Source organism: Cajanus cajan, chromosome 3 (assembly GCF_000230855.2).
Source record: "Cajanus cajan strain Asha chromosome 3, NIPB_CcT2T_4, whole genome shotgun sequence".
In the NCBI taxonomy this organism is placed as follows: Eukaryota; Viridiplantae; Streptophyta; class Magnoliopsida; order Fabales; family Fabaceae; genus Cajanus; species Cajanus cajan.
Window position 1 is genome coordinate 68,574,797 of NC_138519.1, and position 27,568 is coordinate 68,602,364.

The 27,568-nt window shown below is 31.3% G+C and overlaps 1 protein-coding gene across 3 annotated transcripts; it reads right to left on the minus strand.

Annotated features, from left to right (window-relative positions):
• Positions 1–9,331: 9,331 nt before the first annotated feature.
• On the minus strand, positions 9,332–13,299 carry LOC109788074 (UBP1-associated protein 2C). Of its 3 annotated transcripts, none has more exons than XM_083071149.1 (2): positions 12,033–13,299; positions 9,332–11,566 (listed from the first exon to the last, which is right to left on the minus strand). In XM_083071149.1, the coding sequence occupies exon 1, from the start codon at positions 13,192–13,194 to the stop codon at positions 12,034–12,036; it is 1,161 nt and encodes a 386-aa protein (XP_082927275.1). In that variant the 5' UTR covers positions 13,195–13,299; the 3' UTR covers positions 9,332–11,566; position 12,033. The 3 variants fall into 3 exon arrangements, with proteins under 3 accessions (XP_082927275.1, XP_020202300.2, XP_020202301.2); XM_020346711.3 differs by having other exon boundaries at positions 9,332–11,579; positions 12,033–13,298; XM_020346712.3 differs by having other exon boundaries at positions 9,332–11,506; positions 12,033–13,297.
• Positions 13,300–27,568: the final 14,269 nt, after the last annotated feature.

Here is a 27,568-nt window from a genome sequence, read left to right on the forward strand (position 1 = left end):
ATCACCAAAGTGATCAAATCTTTATGTTTTATTTAATTCCAAATTAATGATAATTTTATTTCAATTACCCATAACATGGATGCTAAATTATAAATTATTGATTTATGGGTTGATTGAAGTTTATTATTATAAGACATTTATGGATCACCCAAAGGTTGATTAATTGCTCTTATAATTAATGGATATGACTGTTGGTAGTGAGTATGCATGATTAGTTTTATTTATTTATCCAAAGATAATAAGTATTTCTAATTAGTGCATATGTCTTGCCAAATAATGTTAATATAGCATCATTATGTTTTGTGTATTAATGTATCACCCAAAGGAGAACATTAGTATGCATAGAATGCTTGTTTGTTGTTTGAATTTGTATTGTATGTTTAATTTATGACTCAAAGTAATAATGTTAAGCATGTGTTAATTGCAGTATCTGTTCCTGTATCTTTGCATTCTCATGCTATGTCTGTTCCGGTCTTTAATGGGTTGAATTTCTCTGATTGGAGCGAACAAGTCCAATTTCACTTAGGTGTGTTGGATCTTAATTTAGCTATTCAAGTTGAAAACCTGTTGCTATTACTGATGATAGTAGCAATGAAGAGAAAGCCCATTATAAGGCTTGGGAAAAATCAAACAGACTTAGCCTGATGTTTATGCGAATGAGCATAGCAAATAACATTAAGTCTACTCTTCCCAAAACTGAAAGTGCAAAAGAGTTTATGAAATTTGTGGAAGAGCGCTCCCAAACTGCTGATAAGTCTCTTGTTGGGACATTAATGAGTACCTTAACCACCATGAAATTTGATGGTTCTCGTACTATTCATGAACATGTCATTGAGATGACAAATATTGCAGCAAGACGTAAGTCTCTTGGAATGGTAGTAGATGAAAATTTCCTTGTGCAGTTTATTTTGAACTCATTACCGTCTGAATATGGTCCTTTCCAAATGAACTATAATACCATGAAAGACAAATGGAATGTGCATGAATTGCACAGTATGTTAGTTCAAGAGGAAACCAGACTTAAGAATCAAGGAAATCACTCCATTCATTATGTGAATAATCAGGGAGCTGGAAAGAAAGTTAATAAGAAACATGGAAAGGGAAAGGGACCATTAAAGATTGCTGAGTCCTCTACTAATATCCAGAAGAAAATTGACAAATGTCATTTCTGTGGGAAGTCTGGTCATTTCCAGAAGGATTGCCCAAAACGTAAAGCTTGGTTCGAAAAGAAAGGTGAGCATAATGCTTATGTATGTTTCGAATCTAATTTAACTGAAGTTCCCCATAATACTTGGTGGATTGATTCTAGATGTACAACTCATGTTTCTAATATGATGCAGGGATTCCTTACAACCCGAACCATAAGCTCAAATGAAAAGTTTGTCTTCATGGGGAATAGAGTGAAAGTTCCAGTGGAAGCTGTCGGGACTTATCGTTTAATCCTTGACACTGGATTTCATTTAGACTTGTTTGATACTTTTTATGTACCTAGTATTTCTAGGAATTTAGTTTCCTTGTCTAAAATTGATGTTGCTGGATACTCTTTTAGGTTTGGAAATAATTGTTTCAGTTTATATAAGCGTACTTGTATTATTGGATCTGGTACACTTTGTGATGGTTTATATAAATTGAATCTTGATAATTTATATGCTGAAACTCTTATGACCTTGCATCATAATGTTGGCACTAAACGTAGTTTAGTGAATGAATGTTCTGCTTACTTGTGGCATAAGCGTTTGGGACACATTTCCAAAGAAAGGATACAAAGATTAGTAAAGAATGAAATTCTTTCAAATTTAGATTTTACTGATCTAAATGTATGTGTGAATTGTATTAAAGGTAAACAAACAAAACACACAAAGAAATGAGCCACAAGAAGTTTTCAGCTTCTTGAAATTATACACACTGATATATGTGGACCTTTTGATGTTAATTCTTTCAATAAAGAAAAATACTTTATCACTTTTATTGATGACTTTTCACGTTATGGGTATGTCTATTTATTGCATGAGAAATCTCAAGCAGTGAATGCCTTGGAAATTTATATAAATGAAGTGGAAAGGTAATTAGACAGAAAGGTGAAAATTGTCAGGTCAGATAGAGGTGGTGAGTATTTTGGAAGATATGATGAGAGTGGACAACATCCTGGTCCATTTGCTATGTTTCTTGAAAAACGTGGTATTTGTGCTCAATACACAATGCCAGGTACACCACAACAAAATGGTGTTTCAGAAAGGCGTAATCGAACCTTAATGTATATGGTTAAGAGCATGTTAAGTAATTCATCTTTACCTGTATCATTGTGGATGTATGCTTTAAAAACTGCCATGTATTTGTTAAATAGGGTTCCTAGTAAGGCAGTTCAAAAGACACCTTTTGAGTTGTGGACAGGTAGGAAACCCAGTTTAAGACACTTACATGTTTGGGGTTGTCAGACAGAAATTAGAATATACAATCCGCAAGAAAAGAAACTGGATGCAAGAACAATCAGTGGATATTTCATTGGTTATCCAGCAAAATCAAAAGGGTATATGTTTTACTGTCCTCCCCATAGTACAAGAATTGTTGAAACTGGAAATGTCAGGTTCATTGAAAATGGTGAAACCAGTGGGAGTGAAACTTCACAAAATGTGGAGATTAAGGAAGTTAGAGTGCAAGTTCCTTTAACTAGTACTTCTACTTCAAGAATTTTTGTTCCCCATGTTGTTGAACCAAACAACAATCAAGAAGAACAACAAATTAATCATCCCGTGGTTAATAATGAACCTGTAGTAGAACAATCACAAGAAATAGTATTAAGAAGATCTCAAAGGGAAAAAAGATCTGCTATTTCAAATGACTATGTGGTTTATCTACAAGAGTCAGAAAATGACTTAAGCATTGATAATGATCCAGTTTCATTTTCAGAAGCTATTAATGGTGATAATTCTGAAAAATGGTTAGATGCTATGAATGATGAGCTTAAATCAATGGCACAAAATGATGTATGGGACCTTGTGGAATTGCCTGAAGGGTGCAAGAGAGTTGGGTGTAAATGGGTCTTTAAGACTAAGCGTGACTCTCATGGCCATATCGAACGACACAAGGCTCGACTTGTTGCCAAAGGTTTTACTCAAAAGAATGGCATTGATTATAAGGAAACCTTTTCTTCGGTTTCTAAGAAAGATTCTTTCATAATTATCATGGCATTAGTAGCTCATTATGATCTTGAGTTACATCAAATGGATGTTAAAACTGCCTTTTTGAATGGGAATTTAGAAGAGAATGTTTATATGGACCAACCAGTGGGGTTCATTGAAGAAGGAAAGGAACACATGGTGTGTAAACTTAAGAAATCAATATATGGACTTAAACAAGCTTCCCGACAATGGTATATTAAGTTTAATGATACTATTATGTCCTTTGGATTTAAGGAAAACACTGTTGATCGGTGTATATATTTGAAGGTCAGTGGGAGCAAGTTTATATTTCTAATTCTGTATGTTGATGACATCTTGCTTGCAACTAATGATCTTGGTCTATTAAGTGAGACTAAGAAGTTTCTCTCTAACAACTTTGAAATGAAAGATATGGGTGAGGCAGGCTATGTGATAGGAATAGAAATATTCCGTGATAGATCACAAGGACCGTTAGGCTTGTCTCAGAAAGCCTATATTAATAAAGTTTTAGAGACATTCATAATGGATACATGTTCAGCATCTCCCGTTCCAATACAAAAAGGAGACAAATTTAGTCTTATGCAATGTCCAAAGAATGATTTGGAACGAAAACAGATGAAAAATATCCCTTATGCATCTGTTGTTGGGAGTTTAATGTATGCTCAAACATGTACAAGGCCAGATATTAGCTTTGCAGTCGGTATGCTTGGTAGATACCAAAGTAATCCGGGATTGGATCATTGGAAAGCTGCAAAGAAAGTCTTAAGATACTTGCAAGGGACAAAGGATCACATGCTTACTTATAAGAAATATGATCATCTTGAGGTGATTGGATATACAGATTCAGATTTTGTCGGTTGTATAGATACAAGAAAGTCTACATTTGGTTATGTGTATCTTTTAGCCGGAGGAGCAATTTCACGGAAGAGTGCCAAGCAGTCAGTCAATGCTGCATCCACTATGGAGGCTGAATTTGTGGCATGCTTTGAGGCCACAGTTCAGGCTAATTGGTTGCAAAATTTTATTTCGGGACTTGGAGTAGTTGACAGTATTGCCAAGCCGCTGAAAATTTATTGTGATAATTCCGCAGTTGTTTTCTTTTCTAAAAACGACAAGTATTCCAAAGGTGCTAAGCATATGGAATTGAAATACTTTGCCGTTAAAGAAGAAGTTCAGAAACAAAGAGTGTCAATAGAACATATTAGCACTAATCTTATGATTGCTAACCCTTTAACAAAAGGGTTACCGCCCAAAGTATTTACTGGCCATGTAGAGAATATGGGCACTATGTCTACTAGTGAATGTTGAATGTTAATGTTGTTATTAATGCCTATTTGACACTCTGAGCTCGTTTAATATACAAGTTTCTGAAATTTGTGTTTTCTACTTTATGTATATGCATGCAAATTATGATGTGGAAAACATATTATGTGTTTATTAATGAAATAGTGACTTTATGTTTGAATCCATTATGAACTTCTCATTTTACGGTCATATTAAGGAGAAGGATAATATAGTGGTACATGGAAGGAAATGTGTTGATTGAATGACATGTAACCACCATGACTCTTATTATTTCTGTATCTTTAATTATGATTAATGATGGAGCCAATTTATTTAAGGTCTTTAATGCGCATTATGATTTATGTAATTATTAAATCATGAAGTGTTATGACATCACATGAGTCAAGTGGGAGAATGTTAGAAAATATTAAATAATATTATAATGTGACTCATGTGAGTTAAGAGTTTAAACATGATTTAATAAAATAAAAGGACTTATTGGCAAAATATGGAAAGTTATTATTTTCAAATTCTATAACCGCCGATAACTAACTTGATGGAAGTTAGTTGAATAAGAGAAAATATTTGGGTTCTATCTCTGCCATATGAAACAACTCTCATTTTTTTACCATCAAATAAAGTGAAGTGAGAATATGAAGCATGGAAAGAGATACATTGGGAAAACGTGATTGAAGAACTTATTCTTATTACTGTTGTCATGGATCAAGGTAAGTCTCTCTTATTATTATAAACGTATGTGAGAATCATAAATTCTAAGATCCTTATGGTATGCAGTAGTTTTCTTAAATCATGAATGATATATGAAGGCTACAACTTACATACAAAACACTCAATTTCCTCATGCTTCATTACACTTTCTCCAATTTCTTATAGACATTCTCAACTCAAGCTAAGTTTTGATACCAAACAAACATGTTTGGAATCCCTCTCCAACATCTCAACCGTGTTAGAGAATGCAGGGCCTTTGATTTCAAATGGGGTTGTACCTATTCTCTTGGAACTGTCCTCAACGAAGAGAACTTCAGAGAAAGCACTCGCCATCCTTGGAAACTTGGCAATGACTTTAGTGGGAAAGAAAGCTATAGAGAATAGCTCAATGGTGCCAAAAAGCTTGATTGAGATCTTATTTTGGGAAGATGAACCAAAATGCCAAGAGTTGTCAGCTTATGTTTTGATTATTGTAGCTCATAAAAGCACAAGACAGAGAGATAAAATGGCACAATCAGGGATTGTACATGTGCTTCTTGAAGTGGCTTTATTAGGGAGTTCTTTAGCTCAGAAGAGAGCACTGAAATTATTGCAATGGTTTAAGGATGATAGGCAAAGAAGGATGGGGCCACATTCAGGCCCACAAAGTTCAAGAAATGCTAAGGAATTGCTTGTGAACCAAAGGGATACAAAAGAAGGGAAGAGAATGATGAAGAATTTAGTGAAAGAAAGCTTGCATAGAAATATGGAAATAATAACTAAAAGAGCAAATGCAAGTGGGGATTCTTCGAATAAGCTCAAGTCCCTAGTTATCAGCACAAGCTCCAAAAGTTTGCTCTGCTAACAATTTTCCCCGACTTGTGCTATTATTTGATGACAATGAATATTACGTGGAAAAGTGACCTTGAAAGAAATCGCATATTTCCTGTTACAATATTTCTCTGTCTTGACCAATATAAATGAAGAATTTTCATTTTCAGAGTAGAAAACAAACACAAAAATCTTATTTTCTATATAACAATTAATTGTTACAGAGTGACCTTCTTATGTCCAATAAAAAATAGTCTCTTTCCATATTCACTTTAATATTACCCAAACAAATATGACTTCTTTCATTCATGTTTTTAAAATTAATTTGATATCATTTTTAACCTTTTCCTTTCATTTGCTTTTTTCACTTCTAATTAAAATAATAATGAAACAAATTTTTAATAATATTTTACTTAAAATATTAAATATTATTTTATATATTTTTTAACTGTGTTATGCTTTTGTTGCTATTGATTTTTTTTATTATTTCCAAATTATATAGATGTTATAAGAGGAGAGTGGGGGCATGTTTTACACATACATATTTTTTTTATCCAAAAAAATAATATACTTTAAAAAATAAAAGTTATATTCTAATAAAAATAAAAATAAATATATTTAAATTATTATATGTATAAAATATAAATTCGAAAAGTTCATTTATTTAATATTTATCAAATTTTTTAAGGAGACTAGTTCTCAAATGTATAAAGAATACTCCTTAAAAATGAATCAATTTTTTAAAAAAGTTAATTATAATATATATATATATATATATATATATATATATATTAATGCTCATATATATAATGTAATATATTAAAAAATTAATTTTTGATAAAATAAAATTTGTAACATGTATGTTTACTTTGTATGCTTTCTATTTATTGTATACATTAATCAAAAAAATCAAAATAGTAAATATTGTAAGATTGTATGCACTGATTAAAAAAATTAAAATAAGAAAGATTGAAAGATTTATGTTATATTTAGAATTTTTATTATAAAATATTTTAAAATAAATTACGATCTAAAAATTTATATTAGATATTAAAAATATATTTATTTCATAAATAAATTAAACTTAATTTTATACAATTTAATATATTTATTTTTATGTTTCTATTAGTTTAAATTATTATAAAGTAGGTCTTTAGGATCATAGTTCTAACCAAACATTTAAAAAATATATATGACATATAAATAAGTCATATTTATGACATGTATTTTTTTAAAAAAAATTATGTTCAAACCTAATAAATTATAATATAACCTAATTTTACCTAATTTATTTTCATCTTTAATCGTAATCATAAATATAAAAGATTGTAAAAAATAATTATCATATATACTTATACTAAAAATTATATGTAAAATTTTAATGCTACAAATATATAAATAAGTATTACTCTCATTATTTAAAATTTATGGATCCCTCACTGATTATAATACAATGTAATATAATCTTCATTTTATAGTATTATACTGGTGCCTATGAATAATTTTATAAAAATTACTTTTTTGTTTTTATGAAATTAAAAATTAAAAATTAAAAAAAAATAACATGTATAAAAATTAAAATAAAATTGATTTAAATATATTTTTATTTTTAAAATTTAAAAATATTTATTTTAATTCTTATATTCAAATTTTAATTTTATTAAAAAATTATTAAATGTCATCACATTATATTTTATTTATTAATATAAAATATTATTAAACCAATAGCGATAAAAATATAACAAAGTTGAAAAGACATGAAATGATGTCTAATACTTTATGAAATATTGTTAAAATCTATTTTATTATTATTTTAATTATTATAATTGAGAGTGAAAAAATAAATGGAAGGATAGGATTAAAAATAATATCAAATTAATTTTAAAAATCAAAATTAATACTGATTACTCTCTCACATAATAAATATACTAAAAAGAGACATTTGATAGTAAATTTTAATCATTGTTAAAGTGTCTTAGGCACTGATTAGAAAAACTAATATATATATATAAAGAAAAATCTTATTATTCCAAAAGTATGTTTAAATAAGCTTACTTTATTTAATAATTCATGTTATACATCAAATTTCAATGATCCAACTGTTGAACTTAAAGTTCTTAATACATAAATTAAGTTTACAAATTTTTAAAAAATTTAAAAATCATCAAATTTATTAAAAATTTGTAAACTTAATTTATGTATTAAAAACTTTAAATTCAACGATTTAATCATTAAAATTTGATATATAATATAAATTATTGAATATAATAAATTTAATAAACTTACTCCTAGAATAAATAAATTTTTCTTCAATATATATATATATATATATATATATATATGAGGAGATTATAATTACACCGATATAATTTTAACTACGTATTACACCACTTAATAATTTTATATTAAATATAAATTTTATAAATCTAATTGTTAGACTGAAAGTTTTTTATTCTTAGATTATATATACAAAATTTTATATTAATCCAAGATAATTTGATACATCATTTTTATAAAACAAAATTGACATAATATATTCATTTCAAAAAAAATTAAAATATGAACACTTTGATCACCTTCAAGTTGTTCAATTTTAACAAAATTTGATATACACGTATAAAGTGATATGAACTTTCAATCTAACAATTGAATTTACAAAATTCACATTTAATATAAAATTATTGAGCACTATAACACTTGGTAAAAATTACACCGGTGTTATTATAATCCCCTCATATATATATATATATATATATATATATATATATATATATATATATATATATATATATATACACGACTAAAAATCAAACACTTATTCAATGAGAGCTGAATTACGTTATTTACTAAAACGATTCTATTTCTTCACCCTTATTTTGTAAAAACAACATACTATTTCCAATCCCAAACATAAACACCAAAGTATCAAACAAAAGAAATCAAAAAAAAAAAGTATCAAACAAAAGCCTGCATAATATATTCCATACTCGTGTAATGCGTATATGAAACGCTACACGGGTTTTGTCCCTGGGGCCTGGAGGAATGGTATCAAATATTTTGGCCCCATTCCCTCCACCCGCAAGAAAAATCTCCAGGTTTTGTCAATCTTGAGCATGAGCAATGAGCTGTTATCACGATATACAAGTATCTATTCTAATTCCAACTGATTACAATCACTATGATCTTATCTTCAACAAGAAGTTGCACCAGGCAAAAGTTGTCTCAATCATTTTCACAACTGAACGAGCATAGAATCTATATGCTTATTAAGTCGTATAAGTATCCAATCTATTTATTTGAAACATGAACATGGAGAACAATAATAAATAAATAAATGCTGCGTGCATGTGTAACCTTGTAAAATAAATGAAGCGCAATATATTATATATTAAATCATCTAATCCCATACACTTATCCTAAGAGGTATTTCACTACAAAATTGTTACAAATTAATTGTCTCGCTCTATGATACAAGGAATAGCTTGGCTCCTTCAATGAACAAATGGAAACCATATGGCATTCAAAGTCCTAACCTCGAAGGACTACAGCAATGCAGTGTTGGCCGAACTACTTCGAATAAAAAAAGACCAGGAGAACCACCTCGAAAATCATTAGAAAAGGCAGCAAATATAGACATTCACAAGATTTTATACACAAGCCATCAAAATTAGAAATCAACATAGAATCGTCCAGTGAAAACAAACAAACAATAATTTATTTGACCAAAAGGATGTTGAACCTCGGGAGAAAAAGGATCAATTAAAGAAACACCAAACTATTGCAAAGCAAGTTGCTTATTCCCCAAAAAATATTTATCCCCTCCAGAACCTATAAAAATGCCACATATTCAACCGCAACACGATGCAAGTCGAGGCAAACAACCAACATCATTTTTTTTGTTTTGCTTATTATTTACATACCCTACTTTTAACACCAATTACAAAGAAATAATTATTGTCACTTGCTTTCCTTGCGTTAATTTCTTTTATCAGAGAGTTGACTCAAAGAAGAGAAAGAGAGCTTAAAATTAAAATTCATCGATAAATTTAACATAAGAAAGTAAGGGTTTATACCATGGCAATTGCCACATCAAGTTTGAGCTTTGATTTCACAACAAACAAGGTAATCAATCTCATGGTTAGCATTTTTCAAAGAATAAACCAGCAATTTGGTTCATCAAGTATTACTCTCTCTAAAAGTAGTCCCTATTCCCTAAAGTAATAAAACTATATAAATAATTCAAGTATTGAATATTGGTTAGTTTAATCCTTATGTTGATATCTTTTACTAATGTCCAAGGACCAATTTGAAGAGATTTTAAATATCTGGGAGACTAATTCACATGACTTCTAAAACTTGGGAGATTACTTATGCAATGTACTATTCATACAATAATTTATACATCATACTTGGTGTTCATCTATTTATCTCTATGACAACATTTATTACATGTCACACTTCTCTCTTTCTCTCTTCATTGTAAAGATTGTTGTCCAAATAATGTTTCTCTAGTTATATAATTGTTTTACTTTAGGATTTGTTTAGGGGATAGCGTAATACTTCAGGCATGACATTAATGGTTTATTCATTTTGCAAAGGTCTTTTGTTCACAAGTATCCATTTCAGGGCAAATCAAAAGCAAATCTCAATTTTAATATTTGGGAGACTAATTAACATGATTTCTAATACTTGGGGGACTTGTAAGATATACTGTTCATACAATAATCAAAAGCAAATCACAACACTTATTACATGTCACACTTTTCTCTTCATTGTAAAGATTCCTGTACAAATAACGTTTCTCTACTTACATAATTTTTTTACTGTAGGATTTGTTTAGAAGAGAGAGTAATACTTCAGGGATGAAATTAAAGGTTTATTCATTTTTTGAAAGAATTGTGTGGAGTGGTTTACTTGTTAAGACTTGATGATGAATTAGTCTAAAAGTAAATGAAATGTATACTTCAAAAAAGAAAGAACTCAAATATATCACAAGCATCCATCTAAGGGCAAATCAACAACAAATTCATCTTTAACACAACTCGAATGAGCATCTAAAAGACTTTATTTACTCATTAAGATTTGATTGTTGAATTTAATATAGAACAAAGTGGAAAGAATATCTAAAAAAATACGCAAATATATCTAGGGCTCTGCCATACAAAGCAAATACTTGCAATTAAGTTAAAAAAAAGAATTGAAGTTAAAGTTAAAACCTCGACAACCACAAAGAACATATACGCAAGAAGGAACATAAACCACAATAAGACATTTCAAAATTTAATGCAACCACCTTGGCATTTAGTCAACAGCTGTGGAAACTAATCTAGATAAATAAATCTAGGAACAAAAAGTTCTACAGAAATTCCACATACGTACTACACTCAAATACTACGCCAAGTCATGTATGTAAGCTTCAACTAACACCCATCACATATGGAATCATAACACATAGAGGAAGCAGAGGTAGTGAAGCAGCAACAAATTACAGCAGTCCATGTAACCAAAACCAAAGATTTCATTGTCTGCATGCACGAAACAGCACAACCATTTAAAGCATTAGCGCCCAAGAAGCCATCAAAAACCTGAATGAAACACCTATCCAAAACTCAAACCAATCATTAACATTTAAAAACAAATCAACTGTCAAAACTCAATATCTATAACCATCAATCTAGACAATTACAATCAACAAGTAAGATCTTAAATGGGTAAATTTCTCCATAAGCACCTATAGCAGAAAAAATAAGAAGATAAAATGAATTGAAGTTCTCCCATAAATTAAGTTAAAATACCACTTCTGGAAAAAAGAAAAAACAAAACTAATGAGAGAAAGAGAACTTCTCTAAAATAGGTTTATACAAGAACTAAGTTTAACCTGTGGGAGAAATTCTGATTTCATTTCACCTTCTTTTTTTTTTTCCTCAGAAGAAGTTTATCCAAACAAGTTTAATATAGTTCATACCATCATTCAATTTAATAAACCCGTACTGAACACAAAATAGCCATTAAAAACTACATGTAAAAACATGGATTTGCGTTCAGAAGTACCTCAATAATAGGGCTGTTGGTACATTCCAGTTGGAGGAGGTCTCGCCATTGGCATAATTTGTTGTTGCTGTGGTTGTAACGCTGAGGGAGGAGGAAAGCCATACTGCGAGCCATCAGGAAACCCGCCAGCAGAATTGGGAGGCACTCTCCCACCATAGTCACCAGAAGAGACAGGCCCACTCATCTGTGCATTCCCATACGCTGCACCAACATGGCCATATCCACCAACCGGAGCCTGGTTATTATACGATGCCACCGAGTGCTGCATCCCGTAGCCGTTCACGCCATACCCACCATACTGCACCACAGGCCCTTGCTGTTGCACCTGCGGCACCTGTTGCTGCTGATGCTGATGTTGATTTTGCTGTTGCTGTTGATGCTGATGCTGATCCCCACCAAAGGGTTTCGCCTTTTTGTTATCCACAGCCAACTTGCATATGACTTGATGCCCATCAATGGTCTTAAGAGGTTCCACCAGTGAAGCTCGAGCACCCTCCTCTGTCTTGTAAACAAAGAAGGCAAAACCCTTGGTTTTGCCGCTAGATTTGTCGAACCCTAGAGGCCCTTCCTCCACTTCCCCAAACTTGAGGAACTCGTCCAGAAGACGCTCCGAGAAAAGTTCAAAGGGGACGTTCCCTACAAAGACCTTCCTCAGGGAGACATCGCCGGAGCCACCGGGACCGCCGGCGGCGGCGAGCTGCGTCACCGTCATGCGGCCATCAATCTTCTTGCTGGGATCCTTCAGCGCAAGGATAGCACCATCCACGTGGCGAAACACCACGAAGCCGTAGCCCTTGGAGCGCCCAGTGGCCTTGTCGAAAATGACTATGGCCTCGTCGAGGTCGCCGTACGCGGAAAACACGCCGCGCAGCGTCTCGGTGGTGGTCTCCCCGGCGAGGCCGCGCACGAAGAGCTTCCGGGAGGTGGAGTCGCGGTCCGCGACGGCGCGCACGGCGTCGAGGACGTCGGGGTGGCGGAGCGACGCCGATTGGAGGAGGTCGACGAGTTGGTCCGAGGATAAGGGTTGGAGGATTTTGCGTATGTCTTCCGCGGAGAGAGTGGCGGCGGCGGAGACCGTGGCTTCGTCGCGGGACTGCGGCGGCGGAGAATCGGCGTCGCCGTTCTCTTCCACTTTGCGCTTCTTGGCGTTGGAGAAGTCCATGGCGACGAAGGGATTTGGGAATTAGGGTTTCGTGCAGATGAAAGCAGTAGTGAGTTACGTTTTGTGTTTTCGTGTTTTGTGAAATTGAATTTAATGAGAGAGTCTTTATAAAGCGTGGAAGTAGAAGCGTAGAACTTAGAATCCCTTGTTTGCGTCTTCGGGAGTAGATTGCTTTGTACCACGTATGTCATATGTCAGTGTCACTGTATTTTCTTACAAAAGAAAAAAAAATCTTAAATTAATATGTTATATTGGATTTCATTGTATCTTTTTCAATAAAATAATTGAATATTTTTTGGGAAAAAAATATAAAAAAAAATAATTTTTAATATATAAAAAAATAATTATAAATAATTAAGTTTTATTTAAAATAAAGTAAAAATTACATAAATATAAATTCTAAAAAAATTAAGTTTTTATAAATTAATTTAAAGTAGATACAAGGTGGATATGTATATATTCATCTTCACAACTGATTCAATAAATCTAGTATTACTCGTATCTGTGTTCAATCAAATCAGATTTCTCTATTAAAGTTGAGACAAGTTCAGACATTATTCACATGTACGAGTTTATTTGTCATCTCTATGCAAATATTTATTAAATATAATTAAATTTTATAATATTTATATACACAAATAAATATATTATATTAAATATTATAAAATAATTATGAATATAAATATATATTAAATAATATATAAATTTTTGTTTCAAATAATATTATATTTAGAATATATTTATATATATAGGAGGGATTCGTTTTGTGAGACCCACGAATCCTCTCCTACTCATTTTCCTTCCTTTCTATTCTTTCTTCCTCCTTCACTCTTTCTTTAGAAAATCTCTTCCATTGATTTTCTTGAAGGTTGCTAAAGATTGAAGAGCAAGGAAGCTCAAAGTCACAGCCTTGTCTTCATTCTTCTTCTTCTTCTTCTTCTTATTCCCTGTAAACTCAAAGCTCGGATTCTCTTTTCGATTTGAGATAAGGGAAGCTAGAACTCGAATTTGTCATACATTTTGGCTTGCATGTAGTTGGGCTTATTAATTGAGCCAGGTTGGTTGCATGTGGTAAAGCTGAAACCTTGTGGTTGTTCTTGATGATCTCTTGAATCTTGGTGCATGCATGTTGTGATTCTTGATGTTTTTGGGTTGCATGTGGTTGGTAGTGGTGTATTTGAGTTGTAGCATGGTTTGGGTCTCCTTGGATTGCAGGTTCATGGAGGATTGAGTTTTGGAAGTTCAGAAACCCACAACTATAGCCGTGGATTCACAGCTATAGCCGTGGAGGAAAAATGAGCTTCTAGAAACCCACAGCTATAGCTGTGGATTTACAGCCATAGTCGTGGGAAGGGAAAACGTGAGGATAGAGACTTGCAGCCATGGCTGTGGTTTTGCAGCCATAGCTGTGGAAAAAATTAGAATGGTAGAAACTTGCAGCCATGGCCGTGGAAAGGAAATGGATTGGCAGAGAGTTGAAGCTAAAGCGCTGGATTGAGCGCTGCAGCACTGGGGCTAAATGACCGAATTTGGTCTTAGGGTCTTTATGAAAGTTGTAGCCTTGGATGTTAACTTTTTCAATGGCACCAGAATCACCTAAAAAGGAGTTCTAGAACTCCATATATGGTTGTTTTAGTGAATAGGGGTCAAGTTGCCAGCATTGGTTATAACTGTTGCGGTTTTTAGAATTTTTAACAAGGTAGATGAAGGAAGTAGGACTTGGTGTCTTCATGAGAGTTGTAGGAAATCTTCTTATCTTTCATATGAGATAAGGGTGAGCATGATAGGAGTAGTATAACTCCCGATATGCTATTTTATGTAAAGGTTGCCATTTCACATGGAGTGATTTGGATAAGTTGAAGGTTGTCTTGGGTGTGTAGGTTAATTCATGTTGTATATGTTGTGTAGGTTGGCATGATAGATGAGTTGTAAACATGATGGGTGAGTTGTATTATGTGTTGAATATGTTGTATGTTGTGAAGTTATTGATCTATTATATGTTGAATTGATGATATTGTTGAAGCCTGTTGAAGTTAAGTGGTTAAAGTTGTTTTATGTTATGAGTTGGCTAATTATGTTGTGAAATATGATGAGATTTATATAGAAGTTACTAGTAGACTGTGTTGCTAAGTTGTTAGAGGAAAGTTGTATGTTGCTATAAAGTTGTATGTTGTACTATGTGTTGAAAGATATTATTTTATGACGATTGAATTGATCATGTTGTTTAAATTATTAAGATGAGCTGTGTTGTTGAGTTGATCATGTTGTTTAAGTTATTGAGCTAAGTTGTGTTGTTGAGTTGATCATGTTGTTTAAGTTATTGAGTTGAGTTGTGTTGATTGAGTTAATCATGTTGTTTAAGTTGTTGAGCTGAGCTGTGCTATTGAGTTGATCATGTTGTTTAAGTTATTGAGTTGAGTTGTGCTGATTGAGTTAATTGTGTTGTTTAAGTTGCTGAGTTGAGTTGTGTTATTGAGTTGATCATGTTATCTAAGTTATTGAACTGAGCTGTGCTGTTAAATTGTAAGATGATTAAGCTGTGATGATGAGTTGTTGATCACTAGGACTAGGGGAGATGTTTTTGAAGTTGTTCATCCCATTGTGTGGATTGAGAAAGCTGTGGTGCTCAAAGAGCCCAATTTGTTGAAAACCCTCCTTGGGAAGTTGTCCCTTGGAGTGGACGTTGTGTTGTTCTCCTCTAGGACTTAGTTGGTCCCGTGTGTGGGCAAGGTCGAGGCACACGTGTACAAAGCGACCACGGTATAGGGGCCAGGTCAAGCTATATCGATTACAAGCAACCAAATTTGATCACTAGGATTAAAGGAGATGTTTTCAAAGTTGCTCAGCCCATTGTGTGGATTGAGAAAGTTGTGGTGCTTAGAAAGCCCAATTTGTTGAAAACCCTCCTTGGGAAGTTGTCCCTTGGAGTGGACGTTATGCTGTTCTCCTCTAGGACTTAGTCGGTCCCGTGTGTGGGCAAGGTCAAGGCACACGTGTACAAAGCGACCACGGTATAGGGGCCAGGTCGAGCTATACCGATTACAAGCGGCCAATTTGAGTAAAGTACGAAGTCAGGAACTTAATTCCTAACCGAGTATCGGAGGGTTGTAGTATTTGGAGGATAGTCGGTAGGCTAATCCCATAGATGGCTTAGTTGAGCTAGCTAATGCCATGGTAGGCCTAAACCTAGCTATTCTATCCTGACATAGTACTATACTTCCTTGTTTAAGTGGCGAAGTCTGAGAAATTATTATCGTGTTGTGGATTGACATCCAAATTTGTTGTTTACCTAGCAAGCCCAAAAAGGTTCTTTGCTGTCGGTTCGGTAGGACCTAGCCACTTAAACTGCTCACCCATGTTGTAGGAGATCTCCGAGTTAAAATGCGTGACGACACATAAGTTGTTGATGTGTTTAATTAATGTTGATATGAGTTGTATATGTGTTGTTGTGTTGTGAAGTTGTGATTGAGTTGTGTGTTGTTATGTGTTGTATGTTGACACTGTTAAAGATGATGATAGTGCTGTTATGTTGTAAGTTTCTTTTAAACATATGTTGTTGAGAGGTGTGCAATACATGTGTTGGTTGTTGTTATGATGAATATGGTAACTATTCCAATGGCTAGTTGCGTTGAAGTGTTGATACAGTGTTGATATGTTGAATTAAGTTGAAATGACCCTAAGATGTATAGTATATGTGTTATTGTCTTCTATGTTGGATGTGAAGATGATTATATAGTTGTTCTGTTGCATATTTAATTATTATAAGTTGTTTATTGTTTCTAGCTTACCCTTGCATGTTTCCATGTAGTTTGGACTGCGATGATCATACATCAAGCATGGTAAGGATAGGCTGGGAGATAACTGCTAGAGGCCACAGGAAGTGCCTGGAGTTGGATTTTTTTGTAGGCTACCTTATAGTAGCATATTTTGTTGTATATAACTATTTTCTGTTAGTTGCTTGATTAGCAACTCGGGTTGTAATTATTTTATTATACTATTTTAGTATATATTCCAGTAGTGTGTAGTGTAGTTTCGTAGTGTGACGGCCATGGCGGGTCGTTACACGTTTACTCCAAGAGTAAGTCTACTTAAACTTACTTTGTTCAATAATTCATGTTTTACATCAAATTTCAATGAACCAACCGTTGAATTTAAAGTTCTTAATGCATAGATCGAATCTGTAAATTTAAAAAAAAATTGAAAACTATTTGATACTTTTTTCTTTAATTCAAATCAATGTATAAAATGATTTTATGATTATCCATCAATTTGAATTAATGAAACGAAATATCAAATGATTTTCAAATTTTTTAAGAATTTGTATATTTGATTTGTGCATTAAAAAATTTAAATTCAACGGTTGGATCGTTGAAATTTGATGTAGAGCATGAACAGAATAAGTATAAGTAAACTTACTCCCAAAATAAACGGATCTTTCCTCATATATATATATATATATATAGAGAGAGAGAGAGAGAGAGAGAGAGAGAGAGAGCATATCAAGTGAGAGAGAATTTATTATGAGAGATGAGAGGGTTAAAATATAACTCTTAGATTAATTTTCTCTCACTTGATTAAACCTCAAATTTTCTCTCACTTGATTAATCTAAGGGTTATATTTTAACCCTCTCATCTCTCATAATAAATTATCTCTCACTTGATATGCTCTCTCTCTCTCTCTCTCTCTCTCTCTCTCTCTCTCTATATATATATATATATATATATATATATATATATGAGGAGAGATCCGTTTATTTTGGGAGTAAGTTTACTTATACTTATTCTGTTCATGCTCTACATCAAATTTCAACGATCCAACCGTTGAATTTAAATTTTTTAATGCACAAATCAAATATACAAATTCTTAAAAAATTTGAAAATCATTTGATATTTCGTTTCATTAATTCAAATTAATGGATAATCATAAAATCATTTTATACATTGATTTGAATTAAAGAAAAAAGTATCAAATAGTTTTCAATTTTTTTTAAATTTATAGATTCGATCTATAAATTATAATATATATATATATATATATATATATTTGTAAATTACAATAAAAAATTAATTATGAATGTAAAGAAAAAAAAATACGTTTAAAAATATAATAAAATTATTAAATTTACATATTAAATGTAAGACATTTGACATTAATACATATACATTTAAAATATATTGTTAAAGAAAAATATCACAAAGCAAAAGAAAATATAATAGTAATAAGTATTTGAATAAGATATTTTAATTTATTAAAAATATTTCTTTTCGTATCAACTATATACAGTGAAAATATATTATTAAGAAAACTATAAAAAAAAAGGGACAAAAATTGCAAAATGTTTAATGTCAATAAAAAATATTTTATAAATATTTGAATAAAATAAACATTTATTATTCATTTTAATTTTTTAATTATAATATCGTATTTATATAAATTAATTAAAATTTTAAATTTCTAAAAGAATATCTTTTCATATATGATACTAATTAATATCTTTATTAAATATTATACAATTAATTTGAGTAAAGTATATTATACTTATTAAGTATAATATATTTTTTAAATTTATGAATTTTCATATAAATATATATTTGTTTAAAATAATTATTAAAGAAAACTATAAGAAAAGGTAAAAAAAATTAATATAATATCCGATTTTATTACTATGAAATTTTATAAAGATGTGACCAATATTTTTTCCCTTATATATTTGTATTTATTAATTACAATAATGTATCTATAAAATAAATTAATTTATTCTTTAAATAGTATTAATTAAGGTCTTTATTAAATATTATATATACTATATTTAGTAATATTTATATTATATTTATTAAGTATAATATATTTATGAAATGTACCACTTTTTAAATAAATCTATATTCTTTTAAAAGTACATTATTAAAGCAAAATATAACAAAAGGTGCAAAAATTAATATAATATCTAATTTTCTTAATTTAATATTTCATAAATATATGACCAATAGTTAGTCTTTATAAATTTATATTTATTAATTTAAATAATTTATTTATAATAATTAATTAATTTCTTATTTAAATATAGTTTATGAAAAAATTATCTATTAATTATGTTATAGTATTTATAAAAAATGATTTCTTACTTATAAAGTATTTATTTATTGTATATAATTAACATTAGTAATACTGTAAAATACTATATTTTTTAATATAATATATAATATATTTATTAGATTTAATAAATAGATTGTATTTATTAATCGTATACTGCATTTTATATCATATATAATATATAATATATTTATTAAATTTAATAAATAGATTATACTTATTAATTGTATACTGTATTTTATATCATTCCATATATATTCAAAACATGTTATTTAAGTTGACGAAAATTAATAATCAGAAAATTTGGTGAATACTTGAAACCTATAACATGAATAATCTATAATTATTATTAATATATTAGTAAACCTATAACATATTATTTTCTTATCAAAAATAAAAACCTATAACATATTATGTAGGTTTTTTTTTACTTTTATATATATTTTAATTTCAATTTTATCCTCAAACTATTTCTTCATAAATTATAAATCATTCACATCATTCAAATAACAACTTCACTCTACTATTTCTTTTTTGTTTTAATTTTTATAAAATTAAAGATACACACTGTAACGACCCGGCTGGTGTTGAGATTTCCGTTGAAACACTTTTGTTAATATTTGTAAATTCGTTTAATTCTATCAACGGTCTCAAACACGGCAAGTATACCGGCCGTTCAAGTAGTAAAAATATCGTATCCACAGGGATTAGAAGGTAATATAAGCATTTATTGACTATTCGTGACTAAAGAATAATTCCAATTTCATAGTTTGTGCAGTGAATTCAAAGTTGTGACTATTGGAATGAAAGCTGTAAATAAATATTGTTTTGTGAGTGGAAAAGGTAAGGAATGGTATTGTGGTATTGTGAGGTTGTGGGGGTCAGATTTCACCAAACGTAACACCAATGTATCCTTAATCTCTTGTTGAATTCATTGCTTAGTCAACCCAAGAGTTTAATCAAACCTAATCCCTTAGAGAAAGAGCCTAGGTGCGGATATTGAATATCAATCCCTTGAGTACCCAATATCTACACCCGCATTACGGGCTAGGGTTTAAGACTACTAATGGGTCAAGCTCTATCCCTAGATACAATCACCACTAGGCATATGTTTCAGAACTAGTTTCAAAGGTTATTTTCCAATACCCATGGAACCTTAAATCATGCAAAGGGTGATCAATCCAAAGCAAGCATTAAGAATAGAAACAAACACAACAAAGAATAAAACAACATGTATATATATCATTAAAATCGTAAAGATTACAATAGAGTACGTTGGTTACATCTAACCCCACAAAATGGGTGAAACCACTCAACGAAGAGGGCAAATACAAAATAGAGATGAAAGGAGGATGAAGAACCGAAGGAAAGATCTGCACACGGACGATCCCAAGCCCTGGGAATCCCTTTCGCAGCTCCTGGAGGCGCCCAATGTGAGAATGGAGAGAAAGATCCCCGAAAATAGCTTCAAATACGAGCCTGGGAGATCAGATTAGGGTTCCGCGCCCGGCGCACAATTCTTCGCGCCCGGCGCAAGTTCTTCCAGAGAAGTCAAGCACTCTCTGTCTCAACACAAGCCCGGCGCAATTCCTTTTGCGCCCGGCTTAATTCCTTTTGCGCCCGGCGCAATATAACTGGCAGAGATGAAATACTCTATTTTTGTCACGCCCAGCGCGGGTTATATTGAGCCCGGCGCAGAACCTCTTCTCTGCTCCTTAGCTTCTTAGGTTTCCAATCCTAAGAGTCTTCAATCCTCAAGTCACTAGCTCAATACCTGCACAAAAAATGAGGTGTATTAAGGTATTGTTAGTTGAATTTGGGTTAATTATATCTGCACACAAAATGAACCAAAAAGAGAACAATTATATTGCAATGGTTCAGAGGATGAGTGTAATTTGTTCAATAAGTCTCATCTAAAAAGAAGTAAAATTGAGACTTAACAGCTGGTCACTACACTCACAATCATAGTACACCGAAAACACTAGGCAGAATAGAACGAGTATATAAATATAGGATCTAGAATATAAATATATACAGATGTCCCGAATCCGACTAGAGTTAGGGTGTACAGTACAAAAAAAATCCAAAGTCACTATGCCAAGTAGCTGAAACAAAACAAAACATCGATAGGAGTCAGCCCCGCCTACCATCGGCAAACTCACCCGTGGTCACCACCTATCCCTGCTCTGCTCCCATACATAGTATGATCATCGCAGTCCAAACACATAGAAACAACAAAAAAGGGTAAGCTAGCATAAAAAGAACAACATATAGGGAAATTTTTAAGCAATAACAACAATTACAACCATCAACAATTTTTCAATAAACATCCTATTGGTTTTACAACACAATTCACCAAATACACACAATGCGTCGTCACGCATATCACCTCGGAGATTTCCTACAACAACTCAGCCTTCCGGCCTACATCACCTTAGCCTTTCGGCCTACATCACCTCAGCCTTTCGACCTACATCACCTCAGCCTTGCGGCCTACATCATCCAATATCAACCACAGTACAACACAACTGTACAACTCAACATATCAACTTTCAACAACGTACAACTAATACAACTCAACATCAGCAACAATATTATCTACTAATCATCACATCATATTCATCCATTTCAATTCAACTCAGCATATAAGGAATTATCATATTTGCGCCCGACGCACTCATGGTTGCGCCCAGCGCAGTTCAACCAAAAGGGCATCAGGGGCCAGAGCGCCCGGCGCAAGCATGCCCGCGCCCGGCGAGACTCAACCAAAGAGCCCAAAGCTCTCACGCGCTTGGCGCAATAAATAATTGCGCCCAGCACATGCCAGACAGAGACTCCAAGGAGTCTCTCGCGCCCGGCGTGCCCAAACTCACGCCCAGCGTGGGAAAGGCAGAGACCTCCCTTGGTCTCGCGCCCAGCGCAAATGTGAATTGCGCCCGGCGCCTCCCATGGCAGAGACTCCAAGGAGTCCTCGCGCCCAGCGCGGCCAAAATCGCGCTCAGCACCAAGCCAGAAGCTCAAAACCAAGTTACAACTGACATCGTGCCCAGCGCGGTTCAACCCTCGCTCGGCGTGGGCCATCCAGAGGCAAATATTTTCAAGCAAGCCCGACGACACATCTTTGCGCCCGGCGGCTTGCCTAAATACTGCCCTCAGGTGGCCACGCGCCCGGCGCGAAGAATTGCGCTCAGCGCGAGTTCAGCAACAACCTCAAACTTTCGAAACTCTCTTCAAAAACCTGCAAAATAATCAGAAAACTCCACATGCAATCGGTTCAAATTATCACATTTTCATCCAATAGTCCAAAAATACTACCTTTATACACATACAACAACAAAATAAGTAGATCCCCAAATTTTCTCAAAACTCCGAAAAACCCCAACATTCCATTTTTCAGCCATCTCTACTCAAAACCAGCAATCATCCAACATCAATTGAGTATACACACTCAGTCCTAGCTAAACACGGTAAAATAACTAGCTTCCCTTACCTCGGGCAAAAGATCCGAGCTCCGGGAAAAGAAACGGAGAAGAAGGAATGAAGAAGAGAGAGCTTGAGGAAGAAAAGGGTTTCACACGAATCAGCTAGCTCTCCTCAACTTGATCAGTACCTACACACCCAGAGAGCCCAAAGAATTTGAGTCCAAAAGCAAGAAATTGAGAGGGATGGTTGAGTAAGAAAGGGAGTCAGCAAAAGTGGGTGAGAAGAGTATCCAGGAAAGAAAGAAAAGGAACAAAAAGGGGTCTCACACACACTTTTAAATAATTATTTTTTTCCTTTTTAACAAGAGTCAAGAATGCCTTTTTCTACTAGTATATATAATGTAAGTAAAATATACAAAGGCACATAATTAACATAATATTTAAAGTTATTATATATATATATATATATATATATATATATATATATGAATAGGCTAATTTTTCCTTATATATTATGATTTATTTTATTTATTAGTTATAATTTAGAAATAAATAAATTTATTTCTCACTTATATATTTTAAATTAGATAATTTAGTAAAAATTATGTATAATTAAATTTGATAATACTTTAATTTTTTGTATTGATTTATTATACTTATTGATTTTTTGTTTGTTATTGCGGAGAAATGAGGAATTTTTTGGTGTCTTGAAATTTAAGAAGAGGCACAACATTTGAATAATTTTTTTTTTAATGTATGCCTTTAACTTATAAACAATAAAATTTAATTTTTAATATATGCCTTTACAATTATATTTAATTGTATGTTAAAATTTATACTTTTTATCTTATTTTGAAAATAAATTAAAATTAAAATTAAAATTATTATTATTATTTTATATAATTTTTGGGTCTCTATACTATGAGCCCTGGGCCACCACACATCGAAACAAGGACCTGGGCCAGCAGTGATTATAGGCTTACATATCTCGGCCCAGCTTGAATATGACTGATGTGTTTAATGAGTGCTTTTCTAGTATTTCAATTAATTTTTCAAAAATTACTTTATTATTTCATTCTTCACTTGCCATCTTAGTAACTTCATTCAAACAAGCAATATCTTTTTCTTTCTTTGTTTTCAAGTATTATTTCTTTCTATCTCTTATTTTAATTTCTTGGGTTGAGTCAAAGGTGGTCTTACATAAGATGACCTCCATGTATTTGTTTAATGAGAATTTATTTCTTTGATGGTGTAGGACTATTGCTAAATGTCAAATATGCATTTACTTGAAATTATAAAAATAGAGATAGCAAATATATTGGACGACATAAATTGTAAGTATCATAAGATCTAGTTTCTTAGAAATTTCTTAAGGCATTACTTATGTAGATCCAATGTTATTACTACAAAAATGATGTGATTGTTTTGGAAAAGAATTATAGAAAAAGTTTTGTTCATATTCATTGATCGCAATACATCTCAAGAAAGATTGTGCTTAAAGTTGATTTGCTTAGGAATAAGTAAGATTCTATGTTTGGTGTGTTTTGATAATTGCTAAACATACGTTCATATTTTATTCAATTTAGGCAATTACTAATCTACATTATGTTATTAAATCTTATTTTTGACCAAAAAAAACTTAGTCAAGAAATAATTTCAATTTTAGTTTAATTGTTTAAATATTAGGTATTTTTATGTTTTTCTTGGTTGTAATGGAACACATGAGAAAATAATTGAGATAGCTACAAGTTTTAAAGGGGAAACATTACTCCAAGATACACATAATTGTCCCTTCAAGCTATCAAAATTCGCTCAGAGCTACCATAAACTTGTTTTGAGTGAACCAAGTTAGAGAGTAACACTAGAAGACTACATCAACTCACTTAGAGCGAGTAATAGAGGTGCTCTAAGTGACCAAAATTCGCTCAGAGGTTCCACAATTTCACTCTAAGTGAGTAAAGATGGAGAACACTCTTCCATAGATTCACCTGGTTGCTCACAGCAAGTAATATGGACTCTCTGAGTGACTAGACTTAACTCGAAAAGTCCATCATAACTTATTATAAAGTTAAGGTTTTTATAAGTCTCTTGAGAAGTTTATATTGTAACACATTTTTCTTTAGTGCAATTTTAGGAGATATTAGAGAGTTTTTGTGAGATTAATTTAAGAATCACGGAGGACGCAAAGATCAATCTAGAATTGTAATCCTTAGTCATGAACGACTAAGTTTTCTATTGTTGAGAATTGAGATAACTACTGAAACTATGTAATTTTTTCTTATTTTTCATTCAATAAAAGTATTATTCAATTAATTAAATTTTTTTTCTATTCTTAATGGAAACTATTTCTTTAGTGAAATTTTAGGAGATATTAGAGTGGTTTTTGTGAGATCAATTTAGGAATCATGAAGGGCTCAAATATCAATCTATAGTTGTAATCCTTAGTTATGAACGACCAGGTTCTCTATTGTTAAGGATTAAGATAGCTGCTAAAACTATGTAATTTCTTCCTATTTTTCATTCAATAAAAGTATTATTCAATTAATTATTTTTCTTCTATTCTTAATGAAATTTTTTCTTTAGTGCAATTTTAGGAGAGATTGGAAAGGTTTTTGTGAGATCATTTTAGGAATCACGAAAGACTCAAAGATTAATTTAGAATTGTAATCCTTAATCATGAACGACTAAGTTCCCTATTGTTGAGGATTAAGATAACTACTAAAATTATGTAATTTATTCCTATTTTCATTCAATAAAAATATTATTCAATTAATTTTTTCTTCTATTCTTAATGTTTGTTTTGATTTAATCATCCAATACATGATTTATTAAAATTAATTAATTAAGATTGGGAAATCCTTTTGAAATTATGATTTGGAGAAAACACTAATGACATCTATTACCAAGGAATTGAGATAGACCTCATCAATTAACTTTTATTCTCCGACCTTAATGTTTGATTGTTTAACAAAAATTATCAAGAAATTGAGATTCCTCTTAAACAACCTAAATTTTTTCACCTAAAAAATTAAGATTTAAATACATGTGTGGACTATTTAATAATTGTTTAATTACAAATTAAATGGAAAATTTATAAAATTTTATATAGGAAAAGTTAGTAAATCAATTTGCAACTACTTCTATTAAATATCAATTTTCATTAAAATTATTGTTTTCTTTAAATTTTTACAATTAATTATTTCTTTACATAATTTAATTTAATTAACTTTTAATTTACGTATTTAATATCAATATTATATTAAATAACTATAAATGTATGTTTCTGTGTATCAGTAATTTGAATGTTTTAATCCTTTTTACCACTACATCAATTAATATATATATTTATCAAATACGTAGGTTTTTTCTAAGTCATTTTGGTGAGGGGTGTCACTGTCATTTTATTTCTGTGATCTCTTCCTCTGTTGAAGCTCCAAATTTGATGAGTTATTGAATCTTGTAAAGAAGTATATAATAGGAAGAAATTAGCAAGCATTTGCTTACCCCCTGATGCTAACTACTTCCATATAGAGGAATTAATGTGTTATTTGTGCTTTGTGCTTCAAAAAAACAACACACTCAGTGGTTGGATTTGTTGAGGAGCTAGGAACCAATCATCCACTTCCTTCTCAAGTGCTCATTGGGAGATATTTCCAATTACTATTGGTCATGCAGTTACTATATGTCAGCCAATATGCTTGCTTCGTCAAATTGTGCCAAACATGACATTCTAGAATATGCCCAATATATTTGTCTAAGATTTGTTTGTTTAGTTTTAAAGAAAGGGAATGAAATAACCAACATGAAAGGATGACGTTAAATAGTATTTTTTTACTAGTATATAGTGATGGATATAAAAAACTTACTAAGTGGAGATAATAAAGTATTTTCTAATATTTGTTATTAAAATAATATAATAATATTTTTAAGAAGTATACTTTTGTGATAAAAAATTTAATATACTTATTTTTTTATAAATTAAATTTTTTCATAAACAAAGTAACAATTTCTTCTTTTTCTTTTTTTGTCTGAGATTATATTTAAGTGAGATTTTGTAATTTTTAGTAACTTATTTAATATTAAAGGAACAAAATGATATAAATTAATAGGATAGAGATAATAAAATTATTATTTATTTTCTTTTGTATCTCTTACAAATTTCTACGTTCATTTAAAACAAAAATATTTTATGAGAACAATGTCTTTTTTATGAGTAAATTTTATTTTTTTTATTAAATATGTTTTAGTAAAAATAAAAAAATAAAAACTTTGTATGATAATTACTCTCATTCTTCTTAATTTGGATCCTCTACTACTAACACACAATATACATATACAAGATAAAAAAGATTAAAAATTAAAATAAAAATTGAAAAATAACTATATTTGTAAACTAAATAATGACATCTTTAATGAGTAAAGAAATAATAAATCTTTCAGTAAAAAAATAAAGTATATAATAATAATAATAAATTAAGACAATTTTGTCATAAAATGAAAGCAATTACACAATAGAATAAAATATAAATGAAATATTAATATACTTTAACATATTACATAGACATACAAAAAATGTTACTATAGCTTATACTTACACTTTTTAATAATATATCAACATATATTATATCTATAAAATTTGTAAAAGTAATTTTTAATTACAAGTACTCACTAGTGGAAAATTAGTATATTACGTTGCCTCTTTAACATCGAAAATACGAAAATCTGACGTAAAAAAGATACGGTGACATTTTTGTAATTTTTGCGAACTTTTTTACGTCGGACCTGGTATGGTCTGACGTAAAAAGTCAAATCTACGTCGGATGTATGTTGTGTCCGACGTAGATTTGACATTTTACGTCAG